At 42.5% G+C, this 25,487-nt stretch overlaps 1 protein-coding gene across 2 annotated transcripts in view; it reads left to right on the top strand.

Moving 5' to 3' along the window:
* The window catches only part of ZFAND3 (zinc finger AN1-type containing 3), a 281,182-nt gene that overhangs the window by 245,436 nt on the left and 10,259 nt on the right, over positions 1-25,487 (top strand). For both annotated transcript variants that reach the window (XM_072945108.1, XM_072945107.1), the window contains one exon: positions 8,910-9,077. In XM_072945108.1, coding sequence (XP_072801209.1) covers positions 8,910-9,077 — 168 coding nt within the window. The remainder of the gene's footprint in view (positions 1-8,909; positions 9,078-25,487) is intronic.

Here is a 25,487-nt window from a genome sequence, read left to right as displayed (position 1 = left end):
AGTCCTGGCACAAAATAAGTGCTTTGTTAGTGGTTGTTATTGCAGTTATTACTGAAGCTTAGCTTAAAGAATCTCTTTTGACATACCTACTATGATGAGCGGCCTTAAAAATGAGCTTGGACAGGTTACACCCTATATGATTTCATCTATATGTCCAGGTATGACCATATAAATGATATTCTTGAAGTGATGAAATTATAGAAATGGAGGATAGATTAGTGTTTGCCAAGGAGCAAGAGGGAAGAGAGGGAAGTAGGCATGGCTGTAAAGGGGCAACATGAAGGGTCCTCATGGTGATGGAAGATTTCTGTAGATTAACTGTCTCAACACCAGTATCGTGGTAGGGATACCAGATTTCTGCAAAATGTTACCATTGGAGAGAACTGAGTGAAGGGTACATGGGATTTCTCTGTAAAATTTCTTGTAGCTACATTTGAACCTACAGTTATCTCAGAATAAATCATTTAATAATAAGAAAATGGGCTTGGAAAATTCTGATCTACAGAGAAAAATTGGCAGTTAAAGCTATGTCTGTGAGCAGACAGACCAATATTAAGGTTAATAAACACGATGGAAGGAAAACTGAGCTGACCATTGACATTTTTAGTGAGATGTTTGTGAACACCCAGGAAAAAAATTGAACTAGTTGGGGTCAAAGAGAAAGGAAAGATAAACAATAGCTTTATTTCCCTGGAAGCCCATCTAACAGGTATTCTCCAAGGACATTTGCTACCCAGATTGTGAAAGGGTCTACTAAATGATAGAATTTGGGGGAAAGAGAAGAAGGTAGAAGGTAGATGAGCAATGACTTTATACAAATGGTATTCTGAAAAGCAGGTCTAACAGAGAAGACTGTGAGGATGACAAATGTTAGCTAAAATCACCTGTCTGCATATATACAATATAGTTCTTAAGTGCAAGAGATACCTTTTTGACCTCTTTTCTGCTTCTTAATCACCCCCTCAACAGAATTTATCATTTCCACATTTTATGTTCATAGCATTCTATTCATACACTTACTATTCATACACTTACTATGCTCTAAGTTTACTGGTATATATCTGTCTTTCTTTCTGGAATGTGGCCTCCTTGTGGGGAGAGATCACTGCTATGTGTATTTCTGATTTGCCAGTTCAAAGCCCAGTGCCTGACAGAGAGTAGGCACTTGAGAAATAATTAATAAAATATTAACTGTTGTCATGGCCCTGAACAGAGTAGAGTGGTCATTAATCAAGAGGCCTAAGTAAATTAGGCAGATCAGATAAACTGAGACTGTTATTTTACTTAATGAGATTGTGATTATTTTTGCAAGTGAATCTTCCTGGGCTTTTGCTTTATGTTTTTTATTCTGGTGAAAAATTTCCCTAAGTTTAGAGTGTTGAATGATTCAGCAAGGAAGAAATGTCTTATAGGAACAATTAGCAATAGGGTAGAGTCCATCAGGAGGGGAAGGGCAATCAGAAGAAGGCCAGGAAGCTATTGGAAAGGAAATAATTGGAGAAGTGACTTGTGGCCTCTGGGACCAACTTCAGTCAGAGACAGTACCATCAGACTTTAAGAAATCATGGGCTGAAACACTAATAGCTAGCTCGTCTCCCAGCATTTGCCTGAACATCCACTGCTTGCCAAGGCCTGATGAATACCCTGGTGTCCTGTAGGGCAGGGGTGCAGAGGAGGAAGTCAGAGGAAGAACATTCCTCCCCCCACCGCCAGGGTGCAGTGGAAACTGGGCTGGTGACACAGTGTTTGTCCTTCTTCACCTGCTCTTCCTTGTGCCAACCATCCAACCATTTGGGTTTGTCAAGGGCTTGCTGGAAGTTTTAATTTCTGGTCTTGTATATGGAATGGAGGAGGTGTACAATTAAAAATGTCCCTCCTTACAAGTAAATGATGACATTAAAAATAGGAGGTGGGGAGCGGAGAGAATCAGTCAATCCAGGATGGTGGTACGTTCCATGGGAAAACTAACCAGGACTGTCCAAAAGTTCATGTCACTGGAATGAATGAACGAACAAACAATTTGAGAAAGACTTAGACATAAGATCCAAATGTACACAGGCAGCTTGATTGGACATGCCTTTGAAAATAATGGAGATTATAATTTGGATATGGACTGGATGTTAGATGGCATTGGAGCATTATTCTTAGTTTTCTTAGGTATGATATTTTGGTCATGTAAGGAAATGTCCTTATTAAATGTGTATATTTGAAGTATTTTGGTGTTTGCATCTTATTTTCAGATGATTTGGTGTTGGGAGGAGTATAAATACAGAGGGGAGAGAGGAAGCAATGTGACAAGTTGTTCGTTAATGGTTGTTGAATCTGAATGGAGTGTACTCAGGTATTTACTGTACAATTCTTTGAACTTTTCTTTGTTTTCAAAATTTTTCAAAGTAAAGTTTGGCAAAAGCTGAGTACTTTCCTCCTGGGGTTGGGAGCAAGGCAAAAATGTCTTCTCTCAGCTCTCCAGCATCATACGAGAAAGCCTAGCCAGTACAGTAGGCAAGAAAAAGAAAGAAAAAGCAGACAGATTAGAAAGGAAGAAAAACTGAGGGAAAACCCCTCCCTTTAGAGCTGTTGGACTCTGATGCAATGATTTCATGTAAGGTTATATTATTTAATGCAGAGCTGTTATCCCCACAGCCCATTAGTGTCTCTTGCTTGACTTTTTGATGAATTTATAATCGCTTTTTTCCAGTGTCAAGATTTCTGTCAAAACCAGCCTCCAGCTTCTTGTCCACCAGGAATCAGAGAGGGTGATGGGCTATGAGGAAGTTAGAACTCTGATCCTGGTCTGTAAAACATGCCTTTGGGACATAAGGGTGCTCATTTCATGAAGAGTACAGATTATCATGACTCATGATTTCCATGTATTCTGCTACTCTTTCAGCTGTCTTCCATTCAGAAGTCCCTACAGAAGCAGCTTCTGCATTGCTGTCATGAAGACCAAAATCAGACAGTTAGATGATACAATTACCCCCAAGATTTCTGATGCCTTATGAGGAAAGAGACCCTAAAAGTTCAGGTGTACCCCCAAGATAACTGACTCTACTGATTGGCCACCCCAGATCTACCAATCGTGTGGTCCCAGCAGGGAGGAAGAGTCAGAGGTCTGCTTTCAGTCCTGAGGTTGTGACAGAGGAGACTACCTTCAAGATAGCTCTAGTAGCAAAGGAGAGAACCTAAGAAGATAACCTGGAGGGATGAGAGTGGAGAGGGAAGGAGAAGAGAGGAACTGACGCTTAGCAGTAGTACTGCCTGGCAGTTTGAGAACACCCGACCTTTAAAATGGTTATGGTCTAAGACGTGGCATCCTAGGAGTCTTTCAAGCTAGACACATCTCTGTATTATATATCAAGTGAAAATGAAGGCATTCTCCACAAAATTTTAATAATTGGCCTCTTCCAAAGGCTTGAACTTCTTTGTCTGTGTAGCAGCTTTTTAATAGGTGTGCTATTCCAAAATAGTTCTAGGACCATTAGGAAGAAAAGAAAGGAGGGGGAAAGCTCGGTAGAATAAAGTGGGGGAAAATGTAATGGATAATGAGGGAGCTTCCTCTCCTGAAGTCTTTTATGGCATACAGAGCATGAAGCCAGGAGAGGATGAATCTAGTCCCTGTGCACACTGAAAGCAAAGCATGAGGAGAAACACAGAGAGAATGTACCTATAAAACAGATTTTTTTAAAGTGTCTTTTTATCAGTTTTTTCCAGTGAGAGTGTGGTGTTTTTCATGGACAGAGGTTTTAGCAGCTTAAGCTTCTTTTAAATGGTCGAAGGAGAGACAGCAGTGATGTGTGAGGGTTCATTAATTATTGCTCTTACTGATGTTTGCACAGGCTGTTGGGATCATAAATGTCAGTCTGTCAAGAGACCGTGATAGGTTCTAAAAAAAACTGATTGAGTACCTCAAAAGCTGTCACAAGGCCTGAGATTAAACAGATTCATCTTTCTTAGAAGCGAGGGGAAGGTGTGGGTGAAGCGAATGGAAGACGTCCTTCTCTTTGTTGCCGCTTTGCTTCTCCCCCCTCCTGTTCTGGACCATGAGTGTTCACTTGTACAGAGGGTCCGGAGCCTGCCTGAGACGTCAGAGCCACGGCCGTGGTTAGCAGCCCAGGCTGTGTGCGGGCTGCCAGCTGCACAGTGACAGATTAAGAGAGATTGGGATTCAACTCTGACAGGCCTGACACAGTTTATTTGGAAATTTTCAGGAGAGAACACGAGTAATAAAGACAAGAACAGTGACAGTTAGGAACAAATGTGAATTTCTGTCAGAGACAACAGAATTTTAAAAGAAGCAGGTCTGTTTGTTGTCTCCAGTCAAGTTTTCCATTAAACTGTGTTCCTAAATTGAAAGTCTTAACCACTATTTCTGCTGTTAGCTAGGAAGGTACAGTTAGAAGAATGTTTCTCTTAAGAGGATTATATGTTTTTTAAAATCACTATACTTATTTCTCTGTCACAGATTAAATAGTGGTTACCTTCATACCTAGGAAACTGATAGGTGAAATATTTTTTCTTAAGACTTTCTCATTTAATCACATTATGATTCTTGATCAGACTTTTCCTTTGACTAGAAGACTTGATGTGATATCTTCCTCATTCTGTTAAACCTAGTCAGAGGAAGAGGAGGGGGTCTGGTGAGTATCAAGAACTGTGAGCCTGGTGTGGGCATGTGGTCAGCTCTTGTATGGGTGTACACAGACTAGAGTATGTTCTCAAGAAAAAGCTTACTGGAAAAAAAAATGTGCTTTGTTGGCCCTTTATGAAGGACCTAATTAGAAGTCACTCCTAACTCCTGGGGTGGAAACAGTTTCTAGCTCGCTGCTACAGCTCCTCCTGCTGCTAATGAGCATGCTCCTTGCAAGGAAGCGTTTCTTCTGACAGTTGAGGCTGCATGTGAGAGTTATTTCTGTTCACCTTTCTCCCCACATTTAACCCTTTCTACCCAAGTCACATTATGCAAGTAGGCTGTTAGGTGTTTTCCCTCATTGTTGAGGAAGTTAAAAATGCTTCAGGGTAACAAGAACGATGTTTGTCAGCAAAAAGTAAATAATCAAAATTTAATTTATTCAAATATAGACAGTGGATGAGGGTTCCTTTGTGTTGACCATATTTGGATCTTCTCTTTCTGGAGTCCTGCTAAAATTGGCATTAAATTTATAATTGAATAGTTGAATTATTTAGTTGATTATTATGTAATTAGAACCCCTGTTCTGGACATCTGTTTTTTCTCATTTAGGCACAGGCTTCATTAAGTAATTAGCAGAGGAGGTGTAAATTTCTTATGCAGACATGATGACGATCCCATAGACTGCTATTTATTTCATTAGCTTCTAATTAAAACACCAAGTTGACTTGTGAGGAAATGCCAAAGAGTGGTTTGCTTTGCCAAGAAGTTGTATATAACACAGTCACCTTCCTTGATGGCAGTGTGTGGAGGGGTGGTAGATGGTTTAGGGAGTTTATTTTCCCTCCCTCCTTGTGGTAGGGAGCAGTAGAGGGCACAGGGGTTCCTTTCCATTGAACAGACCATTGACTGAGTGAAGGATAAGTGCGCATATTCTAGAGTGCTAAAGTTAACAAATCTCTTCATGTCTGGGAGCAGTTCCTTGATTTTAAAAAATAACACATTCTTGTAAACATTTTGTTCGTCTTCATTTAGAATGATTGAGGACTGCTTCTTGTGGCTCAGGCTTTCTGTACGTGAATGCCTTTGGTCTTGGACTTGTAAGATGCTGAGACATTGACTCTCAGAGGACTGACTAGAGCTGAGTGGTGTTCCTTTAAGATGGCCAATGCAGTGCAGCCAGAAGCTGTTGGCAGCATCAGAGACCTCCCCTAGGACCCATTGTTTTAGGAACATCCCATGCCTCCTGCCTTCCAGAACAAATAACCCAGTTGTCTTCATATATAATGTGGCATGGATAAAGGAAAATTTCAGCATTAGACCGTGCAGACTTATTCCTTACTTTTGTTACTGAATGCAGTGCTCATTGGTCAGACAAGGTGGGGAATTAGAAGAAAAGAGATCAGACTTTGACAGCTCTCCTAATTTGGGGGGGGTGTGCAGATTTCATTAACTGGGTTGTTTGGTGATTACCAATGATGATTATGATTATATAAATATGAATTCTGTTTCCCAGTCTTAGGAATCATATGTTTAAAAATACTGTCTTCACATACCACTCTCTTGCTTATTTGAAAATAGTTAGCCATGGATGGCATTGCCATACTGAAAGTAAATTGTCTTCTTGTAGCAGAGGTTTGCTTTAGGAATTGAGATGGGTGCTATACAGGAAGACAGCATGTTTGACAGTTTGGGACAGACTCATCTAGGAAACAGCTTAGAATTTGAACATTCCATTTCCAGACACACGCTCAGTTCTGTCAGATCGCAATGCAAATGAAAGAGGGTCTGAGCGGCCTCCTTCACATTAGAGGGGCACCGGCATCATGTCAGGGGCCCTCTGGATTTTAACAATTTAATAAGGCAAAAGCTTCAGCTACCACCCCCTCCTGTGTGGACCCTAATCTCTCTCCTCTCCCCACCTCATCTCCCAGGGTTGGAGGCTGATTTCTTATACAACTGCTCCAGATTTAGTACTTTGTCTTGAAACAAACACCGTTTTTCAGTTATGGCTTTTACTCTAGAATTTTCTCTTCTTGTTACCCAAAGCGGGGGAAAAAGTCTAAATAGGGTGATTAATACAAATAGTGCCATTGCTGGCTTATAAAGAAGGACCCCCTGGAGAGCAATGTGGCTCAAACCAGGTGGATTCCTTTTGGCTGGCTGCTTTGTAATGATTTACATTTAGATTGTTGCTTGTTGCACTTGTAGGGGAAGGAGGAGGGGGCCTGGTGTGTCTAGCTGCCTCAGTCATCACACCAACCGAGTTTGGACAGCTTTGCTCAGCAGAGCTGGGAAATAGGCTAAACTTGCTTTCAATTGTTTTCATCAAAGGCCTTGTTTAGTTGGTTTGTATTGGGGGAAAATGTCATGTAGGACTGGAAGAACTAAATGAGACGAAAAATGAAGTTTACAATTGCTAAGAGTGGTGTGTGCCTTCTGAAAGTCTGCACAATGTATTGCGCTGGGAGGCTGTAAAGCACACTGTTAACCATCATCACTGTCAGGCCAGTGAGTATTTGGGTAAAGTGCAGCGTCTTCACACAGAGGGGCTGGGGAAGGGGATACAGACAGCCTTCATTGAAATACAGCCAACAATCTGCTGCTTCTCACTAGAGCCACGTTAAATAGAAAGTCAGGACTGCCTAGGGTATTTATTCATTCAAGAAATACTGAGTTGTAGGCATGGAGGACATATTAGTGAACAAAGCAGGTGAAACTTCTGCCCTCCAGGAGTTTACATCCTCCTGTATGACAATGTAAAAAGATAAGTGTTGTGGTGGAATAAAAGGAAAAGGGAGGAAGGGAAGGGCTATGGGAAGAGGGCAAGAGTGATCTAGATAGAGTTCTCAGGGAAGACATCTTCATTGAAAATGTGGCTTAAAAGACTTAAAAAAGATGAAATCTCCTGTAGATTTGGGTGAAGAGCATTCCAGACATGGGAACAGAAGGTGCAAAGGCCCTGAGGTGGGAGACAGTGAGGAGGCTCGTGTGGGTGGGGCAGAGAGAGAGCAACAGGAGCTGAGGACAGGGAGGTCTCGATGAGGGCATGTCAGCAAGCAGGGCCTTTCTGAGGGTCGTAGGAAGTATCTGAACTTTTCCTCCGAGAAGGGGAGCTATTAGAGGGTTTTGAGCAGGAGAGTGAAGTGATTCTAAGTTTGTTTTTAACAGGATCACTTGGCTGCTGTGTGGAGAGTAGACTATAGGGACCAGGGGAAGAGCAGGGAGACCAGTTAAGAGGCTCTCCTACTAGGCTGGATGAGATGCTGATGGCTCAGACCTGCGTGGTGGTGGTGGAGAGGTGCAGAGGGCGGGGATCTGGATCTGTTTTGAAGATCGTTTAGGAAACTCCCTTCCAGAGGTGGTTTAGCGCAAATCACTTTGGAACCTTGGCAAGAGGTACATGCTCAGTATGCAGCAGTTCCAGGAATATAGAGCCCCTCAAGTGTTGCCTTTTCTTTGAAGGCAAAAGTTATTTACAGCCTGTCTATGACACGAACTATATTGCATTTTACTTTTTTAAGGCTATCCAAAACACAAGTTGTCACGTACTGTACCTCCCTCCACCTGCTAATTTGGCACCAACCCTAGGTTTTGGTGCCAAGTGCTGCCTCTCTGCCACCCCACTATAGAGGCCATGGGACAGCTTGCTTGTGAACAAGCAAGGCTACTTCTTCACTCTGAGTAAAGTGGGGATGGTTTTCAGTATTAGAGCCTGATTCTTGTGTGTTTAGTTTGCTTAGAAATTAAAAACTTGAGCATTTTTACTAGAAAAGATTGTGGGTCGCTCATGAAACACTGACTTTAGGTATGGAATTGTGCTAAGCATGTTGCTGTAAAGAAATAGTAGACGTAGTCCCTTCTCTGGTGAATTACAGTCTACTTGAGGACAAAGATTTGAGAAGAGATAAATAACCGATACAAGCAGTAAACAACTAGGGCGCAAAGAAGGAGTGTAGAGAGAGGATCCCATCTCCAGCTCAGACGGTCTCCTTGTAGGAAGCGCCGTTTTTAAAAACAACATAGAACTGATGTTTGATGAGCCACCACACCCTCCTCTCCTAGCTCAGGCCTGGCTTGTTAGAAGTCAGCTCTGAAGGTACATGCTTGTCACAATTTGTGCAGCATAAACCAGGCCAGTCAGACTGGCTCTTGCTCACACAGGTCCGGTTCCTAGAAAAGGGCAGTAGTCTGGTCAGAAGAATGCCTGGCAATACATTCATCAGCTGTGTCTGTGGGGCCAAGCACTAACCCTGACCCCCAAATGTGTTGTTTTGTTCAGATTCACAGTCTGAGAATGAAGCTTCACCAGTGAAACGGCCACGACTACTGGAGAATACTGAACGATCCGAGGAGACCAGCCGATCTAAACAGAAAAGTCGACGTCGGTGCTTCCAGTGCCAAACCAAACTGGAGCTGGTGCAGCAGGAACTGGGATCGTGCCGCTGCGGTAAGTGTCTCCCCTGTGGCATGATGGAGACTGTGTCCTTGACACCCTGGTGTAGCTTTGGAACTCATTCCTAAGAGGCTGAAGTTCTTCATTCTTCTCCTGAGTACCTCCCTGCAAACTGTAGGTTTGGAGGTTGAGAAATCAGGAGTGGAAGATTCTTATTTCTAAACACTCTTTATTTCCTTTCATACATACAAAAAAGGCCAAAAACATCCTCAACTACTCTTACACATATTTCTTTAGAGTTGCACCGTCACTGCTTACTGCTTTCAACTTCTCCCCACTGTGTGTTACCGTGGTTCCTTCTCATTGATGACTTACTTAGAAATTAACCAAACCAGTGAAATTCTGGGATATGTACCATAAAATTCAGATACTAAATTAATTTTGAATGAGCTTCTTACTATGTATAATAAATGGAAGATTTCTCCTCCATATTCCTTTTAGATTAGAATTTGATTAGAAAATTATTTTCTTTGAACCGTAATTCATTGTCAGTTAACCCCTTGAAATAGCTTTAAAGTAACCTTTCTTTCTGTATCAGCCAGTGTCATACCGACTCTTAGAATTGCTGCAAAGGGATGAAGGGATGTATTCTTTTATTATTTTTTTTAACTTTATACCTACTCTGTATGCAGTGGAACAAAACATAACCTGATCTTCCTTTCCCTTTGACCATATACGTCATGTCACATGGAAGCAAAATTGTATAGCTGCATTATTTAGGCTGACTTACAGTTTTCCTGTCTCTGTTTTTATTTCCTGACTTTAAAGCATAGTATTATAAAATTGCTTTGTGGGACCGAGCCATCACCAGGCAGGCTTTGAGGCCTGGCTCTAGCCTCTGAGAATCCTGTATTCTTTGTCCTTAGGAATGAGCAGCCGTAGATTAGATACCCTACAAGTCCTGATGCTGGTCGTCAGGACTAGGTGGTTCTCTCAGCAGTTAGAAAGTCAGAGGTACTCAGAGTCCTTCATCTTCTGGAGAGACTGCCATTGCTGCTCCTGTCCCTCAGTTATCTGCCCTGTTGGAAATGAGAAAGACAGGAGTTCCAGCTTCTCATGGAAACCAAGTTGAAACTCTTTTCCTGTCGTGACTAGAAATCTGTTTGTTACTCACTCTGGTATGTAGCACTCAGCAAGATCAGCAGCGTATATATTTTAGCTTCAGAAATGGGGACCAGCGTGGAGAGTCCAGGTGTCACCGGACGAGTTTTTATTTTTTACCCTGGCATTTAGTTATCCTATTAAATACTTGTGTGGAAGTGTAAGAAGGAGAGGTAGGATGAGGTGGAGCAGAGGCTGTCAGCAGAATTTTCAAATTTCGTGTTCGTGCAGTGTGGCACACCATGGCCCAGGTGAGCCCAGAACCTTATTCTTAGCTGTGTCTTGATCAACCCTGCCAGATAATTTAAAATTCTTAGTAGTGGTAGTGAAGGAATACTGTGGTTAGCCAAGGAAACTCAGGTCTGATGGCTAACCGACCTTGCCCGTATTGGTTTGTCTGATCTTTGGTGATCTGCAGATTCTTGCTTCCATCTTCACGTGGACCAGTGGGGGCTTTGGCAGTTCATTTTGTTACCAGTGTTGTGAAGCCTATGTGGCCATTTGCCTGTTGCTTTTATAACACAGGCCTTTGGTATTTCCTAAATTAGAATCATGGGATTTTCCTGCATCCTACATTTTTGTTTCCTTCTTGAAAGTAACTGAATCCTGGGTATTACGCAGGATTTGTCCTAGTAGGTCAAGCGTTCCGTCCATCAGGTGTGCTGTCCTGCCTCTGACAGTGGCTAGTACCTCCTGTCCTTGTCAGGCAAGCAGTGAGAATGCACAGTTCAGTGCTGAGATCAGAGGGATTGTAACCACGTCTCCTAGTTTACCCTTCAGCTTTGATGCAAACTACCTAATTTCCGAAGGTCTTAAGCATCAGGCTGAAAATATTTAGAAATACATGTTGGATGACTTTCTCTTCTCCTAAAGTGAAGCCAGCTTGACTGTCTCTGGTAAGTGCAGATTACTCTGCTGTGCTCTTCACCTCTCGGGCACAGGCTGGGTTTCTAAGTGCCTATTGGGTTTGCCACAGGCGTGTATTCTTTTTAAATGATCTAACACGTCGTCCCTTGGCTTGCACCCAATTCTGAGTGTCTACTTGTAGAGAGATTGGGTTTTTCTGCTGGAGAAGAAAGCCCTGAGCTTTCTGTAGTCCCTCCAGATGTGGCCTTCCTAGAGAGAGCTGAGAGTTCAGTTTGGCCCACGGAGATCATTCACTATGTGCCAGAAAAATGACTGAGTCAACTGCCACATTGTAAAAGATGAAGGACGGCAGTGGGAACACACACCTCTGGGACTGTCTTTGACAAACAGCTCTTGTGTTCCCCCTGACCGCCTGCTTGGATCTCTCTAGGAAAAGGTGAGTTTGTAGTTACTTCCTTGAGGATGCATGGAGTGCTACCCTGAAAGGTTTTAGAGGAGGGGAAACACAGTAATTATTACTGGAAGTGAAGACTCAGAAAGGTAGTTTGAACTCAAACAGAACACTTTTCCACTGCAAAAAATCTTCATATATATATTCACAGTCTTTTTTTTACCATTCCCCTTCCACTCTGTACAGGTTATTAACTGCTGACAAGAAATTCACATCTCATAAATAATGCTTAAGAGCCATTGCTATATAAATTGAATGTGTTATGAATTGTGATGGGCCTTTTTGTAGCATTCGATGCCTAGAGCAGGAAGAACAGAGGATGTCATTTTCATTAATTTCTAATGAGGTGCCAATTAAAGACAGGGAAGACGCTCCAAAGGGAAGAGTGGCCAAGCTCCCCTGAATCCTCCGCCTGGGGCTGTCATCCAAACACTGCCAGCAAGCCTTCTCTAAAAATTCCATTAAATCACAGTCTCATCGAGAGCACACAGACACATTCAGCTCCCCTTTGATCTTCAAAAGAGCAATTTGTAAGGCGAGTTCTGAGCCTTCTCACATAGGGAACAGCTAGAGGTGATAGGAATTGTTAATTGCCAAGACGCTCCATGGGCTTTCAATAAGGAGGTGAATTTTGAAGATGAATTCTCCTCTGCCTTGCTGTGACTATATAACCTTTAAATCAACAATACCAAAGTAACACCCCTTTCCTGTGAAATCTTTCTGGTGCCAATTAGGAAAGGCATATGGTGAGGCAGGAATGATATGCAGACATCCTAGAATATCTTCAACAGTTTAACTTCTCAAGATGGATAGCAATTGCATAAAAATGAATTTATTTATTTCATTTTCTACTCGGTAGGCAAATTGATCATTGTCATTATAGGACTCTTGGCTCTCCAGATGCCAGCAGAGGGTGTTCTTGTGAAATCTGGCCATCCACCTCAAATCTGGGCCACCTCACAGCCATGTGAATGCTGTGTGTTTTCTAAGCAGATCTCGCATGATGCACACCGCGTGGCTTTTTAATCGCTGTGTGTTGCTTCCCAGAACCACAGAATTAACTTTTAAATACCAGTCTTAAGAGCTTGTGTAAGTTATCACATATTTTCAATTGGCAGTGACTTAAACTGTAAGCTGATATGCTCCCTTTTGGGACAGCAGTGCTTTTACTAACCTCTTGAGTAATCCGACTTCCTTCATTGCTTTCAAAGTAAATTTTATATTCACTTTAGAAACTCAGAGTGATGCTTTAGCTGGGACCTTTAGTTTATCATCTCCAAGTGCCTCAGTGGTCATTTCTGCTTTATCATTCACTGTCAGGCTAAATTCAGCAAGCATAAAGCATTTTGCTAGGTTTTGTGGAGAATGTAGGAGCTGGAATACGGACTGTAGGAGTTCATAGTTTAGGTCAGTGATTTCAAACTTGAGTGGGCATCAGAATCCCATGGAGGGCTGTTAAAACAGACTGCTGGTCCCACGCCCAGAGCTTCTGATTCAGTGGGCCTGTGCATGTTCGACACATTCCCAGGCAATGCTGCTGCTGCTGGTCTGAGGACCATGCTTTGAGAACCGCTGCTCTAGGCACTTCTCAATCCTCCGAAGCCTCTGAAAAATAGAATGTCTCACCTCTAAAGAGGTTTCCAGATACTGTTTTTAACTTTTTATTTGGAAATTAAATTTTTTTTCTTGGACCGTTTGAGAGTAAGTTGCAGACATTGTGGCCCTTTATCCCTGTAAACTTGAATGAACATTTCCTGAGAGCAGTTACTCTGTATAATAACCACAGCACAGTTACCAGCTTCAGTAAATTGATACCAATAAGTACTTTTATCAGACCCGTTGTCCATATTCTAGTTTGCTGGTTGATCCAATAATTCTCTTTATAAAAGCATTTTTTCCTCCAGTACAGAACCCAGTTGATGATCAAGTATTGCATTTAGTTGTCATGTCTCTTTAGACTCTTAACCTGGAACATTTTCATGGCCTTTCTTTGTTTTTAATAATATTGCGTTTTTGAAAACCACATTCCTTCACTCCCTTCTTCTTGCCCTCCCTGACTCCCCACTTATTTTTATTCTGTGCATTCGTCATGTGGGGTTTGTCTGATGTTTCTTCACAATTAAATTCAGATTCTGTATCCCAGCCAGAATGCTGTGTGAGTGATGCCATCTTCCCCTCGGGATTACACACTGAGGGCACCGATGTCCATCCGCTTCTCGTTGTTGACATAAACTTTGGTTTACTCACCCGGTCAAGGTGTTGTCTGATTTCTTTAAAAATAGTTACTATTTTTGCCCTTGCGACTGGTAAACAATCTGTGGAAAACACTTTATGACTATATAAATGTCCTGCTTATCATCAAAAATGTCTCCTAGATTTAGCATCCATTGATGATTCTTGCCAGAACCAATCTTTACTATGACAATTGCAAAATGATGATTTTCTAACCTCAGTTCTCCTTCTGCATTTACCATTTCCACTCAGCATTCTTCTGTAAGTGAGACCCCTCCTCCCCACTTACTTTTCAGTTATTGGTATGGACTCATGGGCTCTTACATTTTTCAGTGGTTTATAATTCATTACTGTACATAATTATTTTGGTGCTCAAATTGTTCCGGATTTGGCCAGTGGAAATCCCTTCAAGCTGAATTCTGTGTTTTTGTGATGTGCCTCCCATTTTTAAAAAAGAATTTTCTTACTCTCTGGCATGATAAGATGTGTTCTGGATGTTATCTTGTACTTAGCGTTAGCCAGTCCTGGAATCAGCTGCTTTTCCAAGGATCCCCAGTGTGATTTAAATATGCATTCAGAGTAGGAATTTGCTGGTCCTGAGAGGAAGGGAGGCACATGCATAAAATAATTGTCATCCAGGGCAGCCTACCATGAGTTTTAACCAAGGTACAAGCCCTACATTACAGGAATACGGGGCGGGGGAGATTAATTCCAACTGGAAGACTCTGGACAGGCTTCCACAATGGAGCATTAAAGGAAGAGTGGGGCTTGAATGTGCAGAATGCTTGGACCAAGCTGGTGTTCTGAAGGTGACCTCTGTGCAGCCTGATGGAGCCTTGGGGTTGAGTGAGGAGAGAATGCTAGAAAGGGAGTCCAGATTTCAGGCTGTAGGATTTGGACATTGGTTTGCAATGAAAAGCTATCATTGATTTTGAGTATGGTCAACACCATCTAATTTGATTTTTTTTTTTTAAATTAAGCACACAGGAAAGCCCAGAAGGCTGTTGAATCTTTTTAGAGGAGTCATCTAGGAAGGATGTGAACTGATTCATTAAGTGAAAAGGAATGTATGTGTCAAAGCCATCCCTGCCACTACAGGGTGCTGCACAGTGAATGAATAGTGATGCCCTGAGATCGAGTGAGCTGGGAGCCTTGGTGATTATGAAGTGTGTAGGTGACGTGAAACTACTAGGCCGGTCCATCTTGCCAATATCAGAAACCACCACAGATAAGCTCATGTGTAGGCCTTTATTTTAACTCTCTTCCAAGTGTGATTTAAACCTGTTAGGAACATTTGGCATTCTGTCCTGTGTCTCAAAGAAGGCGAATATTCCTATAAAAGGCTTTATTCTGTATACAGAGTTCTAGCCTGGATCTGTCTGAAAACCCTGCCATCCAGGGAAACACTCTGGTCCTTTATCATAACAAATTGGTTTAGCTGGTTAAGAGTTATCGTTACTGCCGTTGAGTGGAGAGTCCCTCTCTGCCATGTACGACATAGAGAGTGTGGTGACCAAGAGCCCAGCCCCCTAGGAGCTCCTCGTTTTTCTGCTGAGTCTGGCAGTGAAAGGCTGAAGTTTCCCAGCACTTCTAAGGCAGCAGCGGGGTGTATGTTACCCTACAGCTCAAGAGAGCGTGTCTGCCCACCCTTCCAAAAACAAAAACAGAAACCTTCAGTGAGAGTTACTGTATGTGTGAGAGCTAAGAGTAATTGGAAATCTTGCGGCAGATTCTGAGAAAGTTTACTCCCTTTACTACTCTCTTCCTTCCACTTTCAGTGTACTTTTACCTAAAAACAGTATGCTATCTATATTCCCCGTTTAGTCTGTAATGTATAAGAGTTCTGGTCTAAAACCAAACAGATTAGTCTCTCTGCTCCTCCTCTAAATTGTAGGTTGAGGTATCAGAGCAAAACAAATCAAATCTTTACTGAACTCCAGCTCCATACATTTAGCCCTAAATTAGATCACCATGTCCCATACACTTGTCAGGCTAGAGAGGGAGACTGGAAACATGAAAAGCTCCCTTCCCTAGCGATGGAGCATCAAAAGACCAAGCTTTTAAAAGACAAAATGGGGAGAGCACATTTGCTGAAGCCTGTGTTACGTCCCCATTCATACCCTCCTGACAAGTGAAGCAGCAGAGCCTTGTCCCATGAAGTGACACGTTTTCCATCTGGATAGCACATTGCAGCTACTGCTATAGTCCAGTCTTATAGTCCAGTCTTAACAGCAGCACAATAAAAATTTTTTTGATCGACTTTATTTTTTTTTTAAGAGCAGTTTCAGGTTCACAGCAGAATTGAGCAGAAAATACAGAGTTCACACATAGCCCTCCCCGCCCACACATACATACTCTCCTACCCTTAACATCCCTCATCAGTGTGGCATGTTTGGTACAATCAGTGAAGCAACATGGGCACGTTATTAGCAACCTAAGTCCATAGTTTACATTAGGGCTCACTCTTGATGTACATTCTATGGGTTTTGACAAATGCATATGACATGTAGCCACCACTATAGTATCATACAGGATAATTTCATTGCCCTAAAAAATCCCAGCACAATAATTTTATTAGGACTATTTGGCTAGATTACCCTGTTTAGAATACTACTTTATAGATTAGAATACTACTTTATAGAGAGGGAAAAAAATGGCTTATTACAAAAGGAAATGAAATTTTTTGGTTTAATTCTAAGAGTAAATAATTTCAGTTAATTCTTTGCCCAGCAAGGGGTATGTATGTATGTGTTTTACAGATTTTTTAAATGTATAATTTACATACCATAAAATTTACCTGTTTTATTCAGTGAGTTTTAGTAACTTTTAAGTTGTGTGGCCATCACCAAATTCAAATTTTAGAATACTTCCATCACCCCAGAAAGCTCCCATATGCCCCCTTTTCAGTCAGTCCCTACATTCTCCTACCCTAGTTCTAGGCAACCACTGACCTGCTTCTGCTGATAGAATTTTTTTGCCTTTTCTAGAATTTTAACATCAGTGAATTCATACAGTATGTATGTAGTCTCATATGTCTACATAGCATGTTGTTTTTGAGATTTATCTATGTTTTTACGTGTCAGTAGTTCATTCCTCTTTAACGTTAAGTAGTATTTCATTGTAGGGATACCACCACGTTTGTTTATCCAATTTATCAGTTGGCGTATATTTGGGTTGTTGCCATTTTGGGGATATTATGAGTAGAGCTGCTATAAATATTCATGCAGAAATCTTTGTGTGGACATAATGTTTCAATTTCTTGGGTAAATACATAGAGGTGAAATTGCCAGGTTGAATGGTCATTAACATTTTAAGAAAATCCCACCAGCAGTGTATTAGGCTTCCAGTTTCTCCAGGATTTGCCAACATTTAGTATTGTCATTCTTTCTAACATTAGTTATTCTAGTGGTTGTGTGGTACTATCTTATACTATGGTGTGTTAGTTAGCTTTTCTCTAATGACCAGTGATGTTAAGCATTGTATTCATATGCCTTTTGGCCACTCATGTATCTTCTTTTCTGAAGAGTCTGTTTATACTTCACATATTTTGCTCATTTTTAAAAGATTTACAGAATTGCCATTTTAATAATATTTCTAAACCATGAATATATGTCCCTCCATTTAATTATTCTTAAATTTTACAGCAATGTTTTATATTTTTCAGTATACATCTTTTGTTAAATTTATTCCTAAGTATTTTAATTTTTTGATGCTATTGTGAATAAAATTTTAAAATTTTATTTTCAGATTGTTCTTTGCTGCCACTTCAAAATGCAGTCAGTTTTTGTATATGGTCTTTTATTGTGCAGCCTTACTAAATTTATTTATTTGTTATAGATTCTTTAGGGTTTCCTACATCTATGATCATGTCATCTGCAAATAAGGACAGTTTTACTCCTTCTGATCTATATGCCTGCTACTTCTTTTTCTTGTATTATTGCACTGGCTAGGATCTCTAGCATAATGTTGAATGGAAGTGTTGAGAATGGACCTCCTTGCCTTTTCCTTGATCTTAGGTAGAAAGAATTCAGTCTTTTACTGTTAAGTATGATGTAGCTGTAGATTTGTCATATCTGTCCCCTAACCCCAATAAATTTTAATAGTTGTTACCTGTGGAATACATTGTAGAAGACGCAGGAAATGTTCAGATACAGTCTCCCAAAACAGATGATAGAGCCGGTGATGAGCCACCTTGTGGCCTCTGTAAAAGGTCAACAAAGCTGTGCTGTAAGGAGTTTTGCCATCCCGTGTTTACAGCTGAAGCCTGTCCCTCTGTTCACAGTCATATGTAATGTGCTGTCTAGCTGTAGTGCAGAGAGCCTGTGACCTGAGGGCACGCCTTTTTCCCAAACCAGTATCATAACAAGACACCCAGGATGCTGTTCTGGTTATTCTCACTCAAGGTGGTAAAAGTAAACCACAGTGAGCTATGTTTGAAATGCCTTGTTTGAATTAAATGCTCTTACCACAGTACAAACTCACAAAAACTTTGTGGGTAGATATGTCATAGAATCACATACCACCAGGATTAGAAGGAGCCTTGGCAACCATTTAGTCCAACCCCCATTCTTTTTTTTTTTAAATAAATGAGGAAACTAAGACTAGAAAGGTTGCTATGAGCCTTATATCACACCAGTGTGCTAAATATTGGTATGTCATGCAGTCTTTGGTCTGAAACTCAAGGACTGTTGAAGAGTTTCTGACCCACACGGCTGCTCACAGCAGTGCCCAGTGCCCCCTCCCTTCAGCATAGCTTTCAGCCCCACTAACTACAACTTCTTATCACTTATTCCTGCCCATCCCTCCATGGACATCTGTTCCATCATGCAGCTTCTCTATTCTGAGGTATCCAGAAAATTTCTTGGTCTTTCCTTCAAATTAACACACCTGAATCTTTTAAGCTTTTCTTAGTTCAGCCTCCAAAACCTTGTTCAGGACATGGGACTCTTGTATGAACACTTCACAGGGAAATGCCATCAGATTAGACCAGTTGTGGTAAAAAAAATAAAGTATTTAGCATTTAATCAAAATAATAGGATTAAGATTGTTTTTCTTTCAAAATTGATAACAAATTGTTCACAAAATACTGCTAAAGCAGTGTCCTTTATGGATCCTTTAATGTATGTAGTTAAAACTAATTCATGATCAGTACATAGTGTGCAAGTATCTGCTACTAGACACTGCCTTCCTACTGCTTATGTGACTCCTTCTTGAGCAGTGCTTCTCAAAAAGACCAGCACTTCAGAGTCCCTGGGTAGACGGGGGTGCTTCTTTGGAAAGTAAAAATGCTCAGGCAAGTCTGATGTACCCTGAAGTTTGATATATTGCCTATATACTTAATGCTCATTTCTTCATAGGAAATGCAAAAGGAATTTAATGACGAAATAGAATTACTAAAAATTCCCAATAAAGTCATCCATATCATAGAGATTTTGTATCAGATCTAAGTGACTCCATTCTCTTTCACTTAGAGATTTACATCTTCTGAGTGTTTAACACATGCCTTCCTCCACTGGTCTCCTGTCTCCTGCTAGACTCTAAAATCCTCAGAAACCAGGATCATGTGTTCTGTAGCTTCCCATAGCCCCTGTTAGAGGATGTGGCCTATACCCTGTCAGTGTTGACTGATAGCTTAAGACAAAAAATTAGAAGTCAAAGAAATGTGGTGTTCCAGTGACCCTGCTGATTTCTCAGGGGGAAAGCCCTTTTGTGGTAGTGTTGGAAAGCAGGCCCAAACAGGTGACTGGGAGAAGATCTGGGCCAGTCTCTATGTAAATTCTTGACACCAGGGTACATGTGCAACCTGAGGGTTTCCTGGTGGAATAATTGGCTGAAGTAATACATTTTAGATAGAAAACCTTAGCATTATTTATTTTTATATATTTTTATCTACCTTGAATTTTCATTGGTTGAGGGGGAAAAGTCAGGCAAGAGATATATGCTATCAGAGTTGTGTTGCTTTCTTGGTCTAATTAAAATTATTTGACATGCTTACAGTTTAATTAAATACTCGACTTTGGGGTTGGGTGTATTTGCATAAATAAAACCTGTGATTCATCTTGCGATAATTAAGAGGGGCTCTTGGGAGGTCACAGAGACTACCGGGTCACAGGCCTACTGTGTATAACCACACCACTCTCTCATTCCTGCCTAACAAACCTGTCACTCTCTGACACAGAATTCAAGCACTTAAGTGACTTAGAAGTTATCTGAATGGTGCTGGTCCGGCCCCTGAACTGACAGAAAGCTCGTCAGCAGTGTCCGGACAGGCAGTCCAGCCTGGAGGGAGTGTGGCATGTCTTGTCGCAGGCAGCGTAGACTGAGTAGGTGCTTCTTCCATTGAACTGAAACTAGCCTCCATATGTAACATGTCCTGGTTCTCCTCACTTTGCCCTTGGAGAGACCTGTCACAAATCATCTGCCTCTCCTGCCAGCTGTCTCTGCAGATGTTTGAACGTGGTGGCTTTTGCTTTCCAGCACTTCAGTTCCTTCAGTAGGAAGTCCATTCACAGGGACTAAAAAACTGGTGTGGGGACATCGAGGACAGGGTAGGGCACAGGAACGCCAGACTGGGCTCAGGGTTTGTCTCCATTGGTGTCCTCGTCAGAGGCCCTCACAAAATCTGGGTGTCTTTTTAAACAAAACCTTTCACCTGCTAATCTTCTGGGACTGCTCAGAGTCTTCTCTTCTGTGGAGTCTATGGTTAGCCTCTGCTGCTGTAGTTCTCAGAACATACTGAAATTGTCTGTCCTAATGTCTGTCCCTCCTCCCAGACCACAGGCACTGGAGGGCAGAGACCATATTTTGTTCTTTGTGGCTCTCAGCAGCTACTGCAGTACCTGGTGTGCACTGTTTGTTGCGTCAACGAATGAACTGGTGAGCCCTGTACCATTGCAGTTGTGATCCTCTGGTTAAAGAAAAAAGAACGGCTTTATTGAGCGCCTGCTATGTACTGGATGCCTGCGGCTGTGTTGTATCATTTGACCCTTATAAAAGCGTTGTTGGACAAATGGTACTCTATTTTTACAGAGGTGAAACTCAAGCTTTGAAGTTAGTAACTCAAATATTAAGGAAGCACCTGGTACTTGAACCTAGGTGTGTTGAGCTTCTAGACTCCCACCACTTTTTTATGTCCCCAGACTGGCCCGTGGGGTGCCCTAAACAGTGAAGAGATGACTGCAGCATGAGTTGTCTCTTTTTTCAGCCATATATGGATCTCAGCCATTCCTTAAGCACTTCTGCATCTCAGCGATGCTTTCTGTTGAACACTGAATGGTAAAAATCTGTGTGGTGACCACTTGAGACAGTGTTAGTCATCCCAGTGCACTGATCCATGTGCCACTTGTCACTCCATCTAGATGCGATGCTTCTGGAGGACAGGGTCCATGGCATTGCCACCTTTTTGTCCCCCACTGCGCCTGGGTAATCTGAGACGCAGTGGCACTTAATTCCATTTTCTCCTGAGTGCTAATTCATGCCCTCATTTTCCTTGAAAACTTACCTCCTCCAGGATACCTGATGCAGTTGACCTCTCCCCAGTGCCCCCGGTTTATTACAGAGAGCTGGATTGCATTGATTTTATTTGCAGTTGATTTCTTGCTTTGCTTCTTGTGTCCTTCAGCTGTCTTCCTCTGTGAGTGTCTCCAGCTGTCTTTAAAGGCAGGAACTAGTGACTTCATTTTTTTCCTTCTCCTCCACCCAGCCCCTAGAATAGAGCTCTGTAAAATAAACAGTGCGCAGATGACCAGTAAACACTTTCGACTCCTTGCGCCTGATGGCTTCTTTCCCTTCCTGGACTAACAGCCCAGCACTGGAGCTTGAATCCCTTATTTATTAGATGAGATTTCTACAGCACCTTTCCTCTGAAGAGATCAATATCGGTGAAGTTTGTTTCTGCCTCTGGAGAGTGCTTTTACCTAAGCAGACCCAAGTTCTGGTAAGATCGCATGATAGTCCTTACTCCTCAAGTCCTGGGCCCTGGAGATGCGGGCTCTGGGACAGGCGTTCCCACTTCAAGTTTGCTTCCTTGTTGCCGACAGTGAGCCTAAAACAGGACTGTGACAAGTAGCAACACAGCTCTGCAGTGTTGGTTGATTTTATAGCCGGTGTTACCAGAAGAGAACTTGGATTTGGGGATTTAGGGGGCGCTGCCGCCTTTTAGAAGGCAGATATGGAGAAGGCCGCTGACTGACTGGGGCCCCAGGACGGTGTTCAGGGGTTATTGGCTCTCACACAGGGCCTGTCGTTGTCAGAACTGTTCAGCCTCTGAGTCTCAAAGTCATGACGCCAAGGAGCTGGGTCCCTGGGACAGGACCCACGAAGGGCACGAGACCCAGAGACTCAAAAGAAACCAGTGCTGGTGAGGCAGGAATGAGCACTGGTGGGAAAGGAGCTGTCACACTGCAGACGTTGGGGAGTCAAGACTGACCAGGAGGTACTGGAGCAGAGTTCAGAGGCCACAGACTGAAGAGGGTGTGGATGAGTCTGCCCGGTAATGTACTGGAAAAGTGCCTGGAGTCACTGGACCAGCTGGCTTCTCTAGGAAATTGCTCACCTTTCCACATCTCCTTGTTTGTGCAGACTATTCCCATCCCTGTTTGGGGCTAGGCAGAGCTCAGTAGGAATGATGACGTCTCCTGTGGGCCTTGCGGACAGACGAGGGCTGCAGCATGGAGGCTGCTTGGTGTGGATACTCAGCACCACAAACTCGGCCTGCCTCCAGCCTGCAGTCCGGGAAATGCCCTCTGCTTGCAGGGCAGGAGTTAAGGCAGCCACAGTTACTGAGGCACAAAAAAGAAAAAAAGAAAAGGTGTTGGAGAGAAAGAGGAAGGAAACAAAGTAGAGAAAGGCTTAGAAATGTAAAGAAATGAGAAGAGAGCAGAAATGGGGGTGTGGCTGGGTTGGGGAGTGCGGCATTTACTCAGGGGTGCTGTGAGCTTGGGAGGGTCCACGTCTTACTCCCTCCTGCAGTTTGAAAGGTGTTCTCTTTCTGTGTTGTCACCTGTGAAGCTGAGAGGTAGGGCCACTGAACTGTCTATTCTCTACCTCAACACAGTGCCTGGGACACAGCTGGAAAGAGGGAGTAACAAGAATTGCCCCTCTTTGCTTTGGGTACCTCACCAACTGCTCTACATGTAAAATGTACAGAGCCTGGTGGATGCCTGGGACAGATGACACTGGGCTTTGGGGACCTCCGCCCCCATGGCTGTCTTCCACAGCAGGCAGCCAGGCCCTGTTCCAGGGAGTCCTCTAGAAAGTACTCTGGGGCTGCAGGGGAGCTGGGGGAAGTGTTCCACACAGGTGTCAGGTGCTCTCCTCTGGCCAAGTTTTCTGTTATGTATTGGCCAAGGTAGTGCTTGTGATGCAGGAGATGGGCTGTTCTTGGGGTGTAGGGTGAGAAGCGGCAGGTGTGGCTGCGGCTGTTGAAGATGCTGCCTGTGGGTCAAGGAGGCTTAGTCTAGCGGCAGCCCGTCTGCTCCCTGAGGAGCTGAGCAGGCCTCTTCCTCCCTGGATTGAGGACAGCTGCCGTGCAGCAGCAGGCACTGCTCTCCACACGCTCACATGCCCTTCTCTGGGCTCCTGTCAGCATGCGATGGGGTTTGTGTGTCCTTGTGATTCATGCACAGGATGACATGTGCTCTGTAGAGCTGTGCCCTGACTGCAGAGTTACAGGTTCACCCACGAAGGGGAGAGTTCCAGCTTTCCAATTAAAGGGGCAACTTTGTGTTAATTCTGTTGCATCAGTTAAATTGCCCTGAACTGTTGAATTGTTACCCCAGGATTAATTTTCCTCAGAATCTGGAGTAATTGACCAAAATACTAGGGTAGAGTAGAAAATGAATGTCAGTGGGAACCTGTGTGATTATGCTCAGTTCTTCATTATCTGTACTCAGCTCATTTGTGATCATGAGTTTACAGCAAAGTTTAATTCCAAGAGAGGATCTAATGCCATCTTGGACATTTCTGGGTTGTCTCTCAGATTGAGCTCAGTGAATGCAGGCTCATATTAATAATGGCAATAGAAAAGCGTATTAGGAAAGTAAACCTGTGACTGTGAAGAAAAAAAAAAAGAAAGGAGTATATCCAAAGCCAGACAGTAATAGCTTTTAGATTGTGCTCGCTGTACCCCTGTTCATCCAGGTAGTTGGAAGTAGACTGTGTGGTGGTGGTCCTCTCCGGGAGTGGGGGTGAGGGGCATAATTACCAACAGTGAACACTCTTTTATTTGTAGAAGTAGTTTTCTTTGAGTAAAATGTGGACTCAAATTACTTATTCATTCTACTTACTAATCTTTATTGAGTTCCAGAGGAACAGCAGGGAATAAAACTGACCAAGTCCCCAACCTTGTGGTGCTTTTATTCTTTGTGGGAGAGATGCAGTAAATGAGGGAACAGATAAACAAGATGCTTTCTGATCAGAGTAGGTGCCATGATGTAATAGACTGGCAGAGAATGAGGGGTGGGAGGCCAGCACCGGGGAGGAGGTGAAAACTGAACTGAGACCAAAGCTGGGAGAGCCAGCCATTCATTCAGAGAGCTAGGAAAAAGGTGTCCTAGCAGTCGCAGAGAACACCAGCGGCCCCGGGGACAGGAACAAACCGGGGCACATCTGAGGACCAGAAGGGTGGCCGGTGTGGTCAGATCACAGTGCACAAGGAGAGCAGAGAGGCAGGCAGGGACCACATGGGGCTTGGAGGCCTTTGCAAGGAGTTAGAGTTTTATTCTGATGTAGTGGGAGGCCACTGAAGGGTTTTAATCAAAGGAGCAACAAGATCTGATTTACGTTTTAAAAATAGCCTTCTGGGAGATAAACATAAATGTCTGTATATGCACAGAATCTCAACAATACGTAAGAACTGGTAGTGGTGGTTGCTTTGCCTCTGGGGAGGTGACTGAGAGCATGGGGTGGGAGACTTACTTTTTGCTGAATATTATTTTATAGAAACTGAACTTCTGTTATATTCATGTATTGTCTATTAAAAGAAGAATTAATTAACAAATATGAAAAAGTACATCTTAGGTCATTTATCCTTAAAAACAAAGGAAGGAAGGAAGTATGGATTGATGAGAGGGAAGTACTTCAGGATACAGGGAAAAGTAGACAAATGTGAGGTTCAGATGACAGCACTGGCTCTGGCCACGTGAGCTCTTACTGGTGTTTACTTGTCCCTTAAGGTTCAGAGAACATAGCCAATTTTTTTTTATTTTATTGAGGTATAGTTGATTTACAACATTGTGTTAGTTTCAGATATACAGCAGTGTGATTCAGATTGAATGATTGATTGATTAAATTTATTTCAGATTATTTCCCATTATAGGTTATTGCAAGATACCAAATATAGTTTCCTGTGCTATACAGTAAATCCTTGTTGCTTATTGATTTTATGTATAATAGTTTGTATCTGTTAATCCCACACTCTGAGTTTCTCCCTGCCCGCACTTTCTCCTTTGATAACCGTAAGTTTGTTTTCTATGTCTGTGAGTCTTTGTTGTATATAGATTCATTTGTAATTTTTAGATTCCACATATAAGTGATAGCATATGAGTTTTTCTGTCTGACTTACTTCACTTAATGTGATAATCTCTAGGTCCATCCATGTTGCTGCAAATGGCAATATTTCATTCTTTTTTATGGCTGAGTAATAGTCCTATGTGTGTACGTGTACACACACACACCCACTTGGCTATTTATTGTAAATAGTCCTGCTATCTGAACATTGGGGAGCCTGGATCTGTTTGGGTTAGTGGAGAACA

This window comes from Vicugna pacos, chromosome 20 (assembly GCF_048564905.1).
Source record: "Vicugna pacos chromosome 20, VicPac4, whole genome shotgun sequence".
In the NCBI taxonomy this organism is placed as follows: Eukaryota; Metazoa; Chordata; class Mammalia; order Artiodactyla; family Camelidae; genus Vicugna; species Vicugna pacos.
Note: the sequence above shows the minus strand (reverse complement) of the source record. Positions and strands in the feature narration are given on the sequence as shown.